This window comes from Meles meles, chromosome 5 (genome assembly GCF_922984935.1).
Source record: "Meles meles chromosome 5, mMelMel3.1 paternal haplotype, whole genome shotgun sequence".
Lineage (NCBI taxonomy): Eukaryota > Metazoa > Chordata > Mammalia > Carnivora > Mustelidae > Meles > Meles meles.
This window is the reverse complement of record NC_060070.1, coordinates 17336958-17347027: the sequence shown is the minus strand read 5'-3', so window position 1 is coordinate 17347027 and position 10070 is coordinate 17336958. Positions and strand designations below refer to the sequence as shown.

Below are 10070 nucleotides of genomic sequence, written 5' to 3'. Positions count from 1 at the left end.
TAAATGTAGTAAACAAGAATCGTGCATTAAAAATAGTTTTCCAGGGCGCCTGGGTGGCTCAGTGGGTTGAGCCGCTGCCTTCGGCTCAGGTCGTGATCTTGGGGTCCTGGGATTGAGTCCCGCATCGGGCTCTCTGCTCAGCAGGGAGCCTGCTTCCCTCTCTCTCTCTGCCTGCCTCTCTGCCTACTTGTGATCGCTCGCTCTCTCTCTCTCGCTGTCAAATAAATAAATAAAATCTTAAAAAAAAAAAAGTTTTCCACTAAGCGAAGTCAGAGAAAGACAAATACCATTAGGATTTCATTTGTATGGTGCTCGCTTCGGCAGCACATACACTAAAAATAGTATTTCATTTGTATGAGTTTAAGAAACAAAATAAACGGGCGCCTGGGTGGCTCAGTGGGTTAAGCCGCTGCCTTCGGCTCAGGTCATGATCTCAGTGGTCCTGAGATCGAGTCCCGCATCGGGCTCTCTGCTCAGCAGGGAGCCTGCTTCCCTCTCTCTCTCTGCCTGCCTCTCTATCTACTTGTAATCTCTCTCTGTCAAATAAATAAATAAAATCTTTAAAAAAAAAAGAAACAAAATAAACAAGGAAAGGGGCGGAAAAAGACAAAAGAAACAGACTCTTATTTATAGAGAAAAACTGCCGGCTACCAGAGGGGAGAGGGTGAGGGTGTGGGTTAAATGGGTGATGGGGATTAGGAGTACTCTTGTTAAGATGAATACAGGGTGATGTATGAACTTGTTAAATCACTGTATTATAGGCCTGAAACTAATATATAACACTGTATGTTAATTAACTGGAATTAAAATAAAAACTTAAATAGCCAAAAATGTTTTCTACTGAAAACACTGTGTTAAGTACAGACGAAAAGCAAAAAAAGGTGCTTCAGTTGCCTTCAAGAACTGCACTGGTTGAATAGGAAAAATTATGTTCATGAGCATAAAGTTAGTCTTCTTATTTACTATTTTTCAAAAAAAAAAAAGTCCTAGAAACTTTTGGTGGCCTTTTTTTTTTTTTTTTTTTTGAAGTTCAGGGCAATGCTTACTGTGACAATTTGGTAACTTTAAGGATTTCCCAACCTTTTATTAGCCTAGACAACACAGAACTTTATTTTTATTTTTTGGTGAAAACAAGAAGTACAGCAGTGACAGACTTTATTTTTCCTTTGAGCACATATAAGAAGACTAAAGTACTTAACGATCCTTGTTTAGTCAGACAGAGCAATTCTACACGTATGTACACAGGTTAGGAACATAAGATGTCAAGTACAACGTTACTATTAGGGCAAGAAATATCAAGACAATAGAGTTATGTTTTTCTTCTTGAGATTACTTTCACAAGACAGCAACAATTTGCAAAATTTCAAAGATCACATTCAAATTATATTTCTAAGAATACAACTATATATGAAGACAGACCAGAACAAGCTGATATATTAATGACTATTCACAGGTTTCATACTGCACAGGAACAAGTTTGATATTTTTGCACACATTCTTCATTACAAGCAAAAAGCAGGCCTGTAAATGTCAATTTTGCCAGCAAGCAAAAACAGAGAAAGGAATTAATAGGATTTTACTCAAATACAGTGAAATAAGGAGCACATACCATTAATCTTCCACATAGAAAAGATCACTCCTACAATAATAGAGAGAAAACATTCAGCCTTGAATTTTTGTGTACAAAAATCTACTGGTGAATTCAAGGGAATTAGGGAAAACTACTCCAAGTGTCCTCTTTAAACATGGACCACTTTGATTCTCCCACCTGTCCTGGGAGAAGCTTCAGGGACCTCTCCCCACCATCCCCAACCCTACAGGGTGCCAATCTTTCCCGTGCCTTTTCAAGAATACTGCACAGCAGGTTCATTTCTGTTTCTGGGCTTTCAGGTTCCTCAGCCTACAGCACCCTCCCCACTTGCTGTGCCCTGGCCTTCCAAGCACACAGAGCTTAGGCGAGAGGCCTTCAAAAAAAAGGAGAAAGGCAGGCAGTCATTACTATCACTACATGCCACCCCAGTAAGACAGCCCTGACGGCACTGCGGTCCCACCTACCAGAAACTGTCCCGGAAATCCAGACACTGCACAAACCCATATAACCCTAGGAGGGAAGCTTGGCATCTCCCACATGGAGACTGCAGCCTGCTCCCTAGTCTTTTTGGGGACAGAAGCAGGGAAGGAAATGCGGAAGCGGAGGAGAACCAAAAAGGCCAGGATGGAGGCCCCTGGGACATCAGAGCAGTAATAAAATAGAGGACAGAGGTGACTCTCAAAATGCTGCCCTGGGGTTATTTCTAAGTGATCTGAGGCCACCACCCCCCAAATTTCCAAATTTGGAAAAGAAAGGTGAAAAGAAAAAAAAAAGAGTGAAAAAAAGTAGAGTGAAGCTAAGTTTTGGTTGCTTTACACCACAACCTGCTCCGGGTCTGCCTTAAATCCATCACTGTGAGACCTGTCTTTCCCCCCTGCCTCTCAAACTAAACTCTAGAAACATGCAGGTGTTGGTAAATGGGCAGGGAAAAGGGGGGGGGGGTTGTCAAAGCTGGCCCAAAAGAACACTGCTCATACCTAAACCTCCACAGGTCTCCCTTTGAAACTTGCAGACCCTACTGAAAAGGAAGTAGGGGGGAGGCATGAGGGCAGAAGAGCACAGTTAGAGATCTGCAGTCTACTGTGCAGTGCCTTTCTCCCTCTGGACACAGTCAAGTTGAGAGCAAATAAAACAAAAAGCCTGCTTTCGCCAGTTTGGTTTTGTTCTGATTGTAACTGCTTCAGAGAGAGGTGGAGGAAGGGAGCAGAGGGAAGTGGAGAGAACAAGGTGGTGGGGGGAGGGGAGAGAGAGAAAGATAATAGATACAGAACGGGCCCCACAGACCAGAAAGACCTCTCCCCCAGTGCTCTCACCCCAGCAGCTTTCCTGCTATCATTCTGAAAATGAGTGCAAGAGTTAGGAGGGGGATGCCTAACAAAGTTGGCCAGATTAAGGGTGGTTTGTTGGCCACAGCTCAGAAAGCCTAACTGCTGGAAGTGAACCACTACCAGCCTTGCTTTGGGCACCATCACACATGCCTGCCCAACCTGCCCGACAGCCAATTGGGTTTATAGGTAACCATCAGGTGGGGCAGGGGGTTTGAGGGGAAGTTCCCTATGTGCTTCCTGGGAGCTCAAGTCCACAAACAGTTGCCGAGGAAGCAGGCAATGGTGCCTATGCAAAGCTCATCCAGAAGGCTAAGGGCAGGTTTGGGTGAGCCAAAGCACAGACCTTCATACTCACCTGTCAGTACCTGCTCACAAAGCAGAGTGCCCAAAGGCAAAAGAAGATTAATGCTGTAACACTGAACACCTCTCATCTGTTACCTCATTCATGCCTAGCAGCCACCCACCAGCCACCTTATTCTGCCAGATAACAAGCTGGGCGGATGGCACAGGCCAGGAAGGTAGCTAGGAACCAGTCAGTGGTAGCCAGAATGTCCAGTATGGGTTGACGGCTGGTATCATCTAGATCAGCTTCATCTTGCAGCGGTGAAATTCAAAGAACTTGGCATACAGTACATGGGTATCAGGACAGTCAGCATAAAGTATGAAGCCCAGCTAGTGATTTGCAAAGGTATTTCAAGCTTCTTTGTGGTAGAAAACCACTTAAAAAACTCAGAGAAGACCATGATCACAGACAGGGCCCAAGGCATGCAAAGGAAGGCAGTGCCTATCTATCTACAGCATCATGTGCTTGGCATAGAAGCAGTACAAGGCCATGCACTTGGAACATGTAACAGGATACAGAAGAGCCAAAGGTCCAGAGGAAGAAGAACACAAGCATATGAGAGTCAACCTTGCAACGGACTGTTGGAGATTTAGAAGAACCAAAGGATAAAATAGTCCAGTGTGAAGAGAAAGCAAATAGCAGACTGCATGCTGTTGGCTAAGCACAGGTTCAAAGGGAGGTGGCGAGGAGACTTGTGCTGGAGCTTCTCACAAGGTCATCAGTTAGCCAGACTGGAACCTGAAGGACCTGGGGCTCTCCACTGGCTGCCTTGCTGGGTCTCGGATTCCACGGCGAGGCCCTTCACCCATCAGGTAGTATTGTAGGGGATTGGGCCACAGTTCTGCTTTGATAATCTCGGCAATCCTGTCAAATTCTAGGAGGCTGTGGTCTGAGAACCAGTTAAAGAAACTCGGGATAGTGTTTCCTTCCCGGTTCCTGTGGATATGGGACTGGGGGTCTTGGCCCCTGTGCCAGCGGATTGGAGTGGAAAGAGACACCACCCTACCGGAGGATCTGCGCTCATATTCTTTGACAAGCCCCTCATTTCGGAAGTAGGGGTTGCTCTGAAAGATGAACTTGAATTTGCAGCCGGCTCTTGGGTGTTTGAGCTCCTCCACCTCCAAATTGATCATGTACCTCATCATGTCTTCATCTTGGCCACTGATCATAGGTGACAGCTGGGGGTGGTTCCGAAAGGCAGTGACCCAGAAACCTGGGATATTCTGGATAATGAAACTTCTGCGCTGCATATGAAGCCTTCGCATGCGGCCAAACTTGCGCTCCAGCTGAAGGAAGGCCCTGTCAGCCTGGGCATTTACATTGGACAGCTCCTGATCGATGGCCTCCAGCGAATCCATGCAGTTATTTATCTTCGGGCCCTTACCCCGGGCCTCCTCTTTCATTCCTCCTACCACCTTTTTCTCCTTCTGCATCACCTTCTTTTCCTCCACCACCTCCTCTGCTCCTCCCTCCTTTTCCGCAGCCGCTGAAGCGGCGCACTTTTTTGTCGTCATTTCCTTAGCCTTCGCCCCAGGCATCATCTGAGACCCCAGCCCCCCTGCGCCACAGGCTTCTAGAGCTTTCTCCCCAGCAGGGCCCTGCGGCTGACAGCCATTTTCCTGGCTATTGTCGGTCGCCACCGCGGCGGAGGCTGAGGCAGGGGCTGCTGCCAAGCCTTCCGTGGGGAACAGAACCTCTTTCTGGCCCGATCTGGTCGCTACACGGCCGCGATGCCCAAAAATGCGAACGCGGAGCACCGGGGCACAACTAGCCGGGTTCTGGGGTGCGCCTCCCTCCGCGGCGGTCTCCAAGCTGCCCTCACCTGTGTCCGCCATCACTGGCGTCGCCTCGGTTTCCTCGCCCTGGCGCTGGTTTAGGTCCGGATGTCCCGGGGCAGGCTCGGCAGCAGTTTGGCCGCAGTCTTTAGCGGCAGGAAGATCGTTGCCCTCATCCAGGCCGCTCATTTTGGTAGAAGGCAGACCTGCAGCAGGAGAGCGTCGCTTGTCCTCCGCAGAAGCCGCGCTCCGCCCCAATCCGCCCCTCTTTTCGACTCTGGGGGATGCTGCTATGACAACCGGTGACGTCACGGCAGCGGCGCCGTCACATCGCGCGAGAATTCGCGGAGCCTTGTGATTACCTCAGTCAAGGGTATGCCTTTGTCTTTGTGTGATAAGATGTGTTTGGTCGTTTTGGAAAGGATTTGATTTACATGACAGGGTGCAGACCAAGTCCAGACGTGTGAGACTTGTGTTAACGTGCATTTCAAAGGCTCTGAATGAATTTCTAAGCCACCTACGCTATTAATTTTCTCTTAAAATATTTACTTAAAGGTTAAGTAATTGTTCGAGTGGGTCAGCTCATAGGGCCTTTCGTGGATGATAAGGTGGATTCAGCAGTTCACTTTTTAAAATGTACATATTCATGACTGTTATTAAGGAATCGAGTTGAGAGGCACCTGAGTGGCTCAGTGGGTTAAGCCTCTGTCTTCGGCTCAGGTCATGATCTCAGGGTCCTGGGATGGACCCCCGAATTGGGCTCTCTGCTCAGCAGGAAGCCTGCTCCCCACGCCTCCCCCACACCTGTGATTTCTCCTTCTGTCAAATAAATAAATAAAATCTTTAAAAAAAAAAAAAGGAATTGAGATGAGCAGCGTTTCATCTTTAAGAGAACTGTTGGTCTAAAAACTTAGGGGAAAAAAATCTTAGGAACAGTGGAAATCGAAACTTTTTTCATCCTAACAAGACAAAATGAATTATTTCATGTGTTTCTGTATGTTGGCCGGCACCTGTAAAGCTGTTGGACAATATTTCCTCTTCATTTTTAACTAATATAAGTAGCAAATGTATTTTCGTTACTTAGAGTTGACCCGTTGACCCCCCCCACACACACACACGTTGAGCACACAAATTTAGCCTTTAAGCATTACTGAAGAAAACGTGATCTCAGATTTTAATTTCCAAAATTGTACATATATGTCGTTTTTCCTCAGGTTATAATCCTTATATAGAAGGAGTTCTTGCTTTATAATTCTTGTAGGCATAAAGCCAGCAAATATTTGCCAAAATTTGCCCCTGTGATAATTTACTGTGGGACAGAAGTAATAATCAACTGTTTGCCGGCACTGAAACTATTAATTGTCCAAATTAACATAATTTTAAGTAACACTCCAAATGTTAATGTTAAAATATTTACTTAAAATTTGTCTTTTCAAGTCAGTTCATACGACTCATCTAACAGTGATGTCAATACTGTTCTATGTGTTGTTTTGTTAGTCCTTAGATGAATGCAAGAAACAAAGAAAACTTAAATTTTGCATATTTTTGTTTAATATTTTAAATTCATGTTAGAAAAAATGTTTATGATTATAAATAACTCTTTGTAATAGAAACTACACTACAGAGCACCCCAGCTTATGATCACTTTTAAATTAGGGCTCAGAAGAGGATCCAGTGAAAAGTAAGGATGTAGGAGAAACATTTACAAAAATGGTAGGTATATTGAGGGAAGTAGTTCAGACCCTGTGCAACTAAGAATAAGGTGCTCATAGAAAGATACTGGCAGACATTGCAGAGAGACAACCTCTCATGTGACTTCATCGTTTACCTCACAAAAGTTTACTGGAGAATTTATAAACAATTAAGATACTTTTATACCCCCTAGCCAGCCTACTCAAGGACAGACTGTCCAGACTGACTGCTGCACCTAACCAGATAACCCATAACAGTTGTGCAAACAAGATTCACTCTTCTCAGACTACAGTTACATTTCTCTCCTTCTTTTCCTCTTTTCATAAATCCTATTTTGCTTCTGTGGGGTGAAATCAGTGTACGGATTTATCCTCTTTCTAAATAAGTAAACAATGTAGTATAAGTGACTTTAAAATTAAGTGACTTTATGACTTTAGGTTATTCTTTTTTTTTTTTAAGATTTTTTATTTGTTTATTTGACAGAGATCAAAAGTAGGCAGAGAGGCAGGCAGAGAGAGAGGAGGAAGCAGGCTCCCCGCCAAGCAGAGAGCCGGATGCAGGGCTCTATCCCAGGACCCTGGGATCATGACCTGAGCCGAAGGCAGAGGCTTTAACCTCACTGAGCCACCCAGGCACCCTGACTTTGGGTTATTCTTTGACATAACTCTGTTTCCTTTCTTAAGGAATTTTTGCACTGTGGAAGGATTAATTCTCTAGGATTATAACCTGAGCCAAGAAGCAGAGAAGCAGCAAATGTTGAATGAAAGTTCCTTTGCCATACAAGAAAGAATTTGCTATTTGCAATGGAAAATTAGAAAATTACCAAAGACTACTAGTACCCGTGAATCTTTTTTCTCATTGCATATATCAAACTTTTTTAAAGACTTTTATCTCTACTACTTGAAACATCCCCATCCCTAGCTTTGATTATTCCTGTCAATGGAATCATCTTCCATTAATGTTAACCTGCCCATTCTTGAAACTCCTTTCAATCCTACCTCACTGGGCATTTTAATGCATTTAATTTCATAAACAAGGACCCAGGAATCACAGAGACGTTGACTCACTCATGATGAGACATTAATTGCCAAACTGCCTCTTCTCATTTCCTATGCATAACCTTTCCTTATTACCTTACCATTCTTATAGTCCTCTGAATTTCCGTAGCTCTTATGACCTTCGCCATGCAAATTAGAACTTATCTTTTATCTTTAACTTTCTTGGTGGTTTTATGCAGATCAGTCCCCTCATCCCAGCCAAACAAGGATGGCTGCACAGTGACTTCTTCCTTGGCATCTACTGCAGTATAGCCCAGTGACTATCTCCTTGAAGATTATAATGAATTTCATTATTTGATTAAATGAAAAATTTTAAAGGTTTTTACCAAAATGAATAATATGAGTATGCTAGTATTTTGAGTTGAGTGGATATATATTATAGGTATGAATCATTTTATTTGCATATTAGAATATAGGATTTTTGGTACACAACAAACCTGTTCTGCTGGCAACTGGCAATAAGCCTCACTGCAGAGAAAAAGATTTATCAGTAATATGACCATATAGAAAAATATTTGCAGGAAATCCCATGAAAATCTAAGAGGTTATTTTCATTTGCCACAAGACTAGGACTGTAACAAAAGTTCAAACAAATTAATACAGTCAAATAGGAATGACTTTGCTAAAGTGTATAGTAAATACTGGAAAATTTAGGAAATACCCACTGTTGTTAATCTTGAACTACAAGTTCGGTTTTTTTCAGAATGATAGGGTTTCTGGGTATATATTCACTACACTTATTGTCTTCTAAATGTGTTATCTTATTTAATCCTCAAAACAACCCTGTGAGGCAACAATACTATGACCTCCATTTTACATTACCTCAGAAGGAATTCAACCAAAGAACCGAGTGGTCTATCCACTGTCACACAACAGCTATAAAACCATCATCTGAACCCAAATAATCTGACTCAAAAGCCTGCACACTTGGGGCGCCTGGGTGGCTCAGTGGATTAAAGCCTCTGCCTTCAGCTCAGGTCATGATCCCAGGATTCTGGGACCCGCATCGGGCTCTCTGCTCAGCAGGGAGCCTGCTTCCTCCTCTCTCTCTGCCTGCTCTCTGCCTGCTTGTGATCTCTGTCTGTCAAATGAATAAATAAAATCTTTAAAAAAAAAAAAAGTTTGAACAACAACAAAAAACGAACCTGCACACTCATTATATTGTCGGCAATTCTGCACAACATATAAAATGCAAAAGCACTTTCTTAGAAATAAGACCGTATGACCGTCCCAATTTAATGTTAAATATTATCATCCTATTCCCCTCTGTCCATCCAGAAAGATACTAACAGTTGTTGGGGAAGTGCCCAATTACTAAAATGAGATACAGGAATTCATGATCCTGGATTCAATGCTGTGAGTCAACAGTTTTCAGTCCATCAGATGTAACATTCGCTTTGTTCATTTCTTATTTCTTTATTGGTATTGTGTAGATCGTCTTATTGGAGGAGGGCAAAAGATATGCGCTGCGTTTCCATCTCTGCCTTCATGAGCAATGGAAATTTGGGCAAGTGGTTTAACTTTTTTAATCTCAATTTCCACATTTTATAAAATGGGAATCATAAGGGGCACTGGGCTGGCTCGGTCAGTGGAGCATGCAACTTTTGATCTTGGGGTTGTGAGTTTGAGCCCTATATTGTATATAGCCTACTTAAAAAAAAAAAATGGGAATAGTAAGATCACCCAACCTGTTTTTATTCACTGTTCACAGTAATGGGTTAGTAATGTAACGTAGGTGAATGAACCTTCTTTGTAAGTTGCTTTCCTGATGTTGCTTTCCTCCTCCCTCACCCATCTCCATCTTTCTTTTTTTCTTTCTTTTCTTTAAAAGTTATTTCATGGACCATAACAGCGAAAAGATACAGAATTTTCAAACAATTTCCCTTAAATAACCCTTAACATATGGAAGGAAACATACGTGCCCTAGGACTGAGTCGCCTCTCCAGGGCTCCAAAGCCCAGAATTAAGCTGAGCAGCAACAGAAGCATTCTATGGAAATGTGTCTCTTCCTCAGACAAGACAAAGGCATCTTTAGCAGACAGAACCTGTGTGTTAAGGGCCAGGCAAATTGCCATTTCCAACAGAAAACTGTCCTGCTTTTTGAGAAAACAGTGGCTGAAGAAGAGCTTCCTTCACTGTCAAAGAAGTTGCTGGTCTAATTGAATTTCTTGCAGGCAAGAGTCAGGGATGGGTCTGCTTTGGTACCAATTCAGTGTGAAGTTTGATGTGGTGGCCATGAAAATACACCTCCCAGGCTTCCAAATACAAGCAGAGTAATCGTTC

General features: G+C 43.4%; 1 protein-coding gene across 1 annotated transcript; it reads right to left on the bottom strand.

Moving 5' to 3' along the window:
* Positions 1-1138: 1138 nt before the first annotated feature.
* On the bottom strand, positions 1139-5334 carry TSPYL4 (TSPY like 4). The gene has a single exon (XM_046005112.1). It carries the CDS (start codon positions 5224-5226, stop codon positions 3985-3987), a length of 1242 nt encoding a protein of 413 aa, XP_045861068.1. The 5' UTR covers positions 5227-5334; the 3' UTR covers positions 1139-3984.
* Between the last annotated feature and the right edge of the window lie 4736 nt (positions 5335-10070).

Coding starts and splice junctions, on each gene's coding strand:
- TSPYL4 (XM_046005112.1), bottom strand. CDS start 5,226: ATGAGCGGCCTGGATGAGGGCAACGATCTTCCTGCCGCTAAAGACTGC.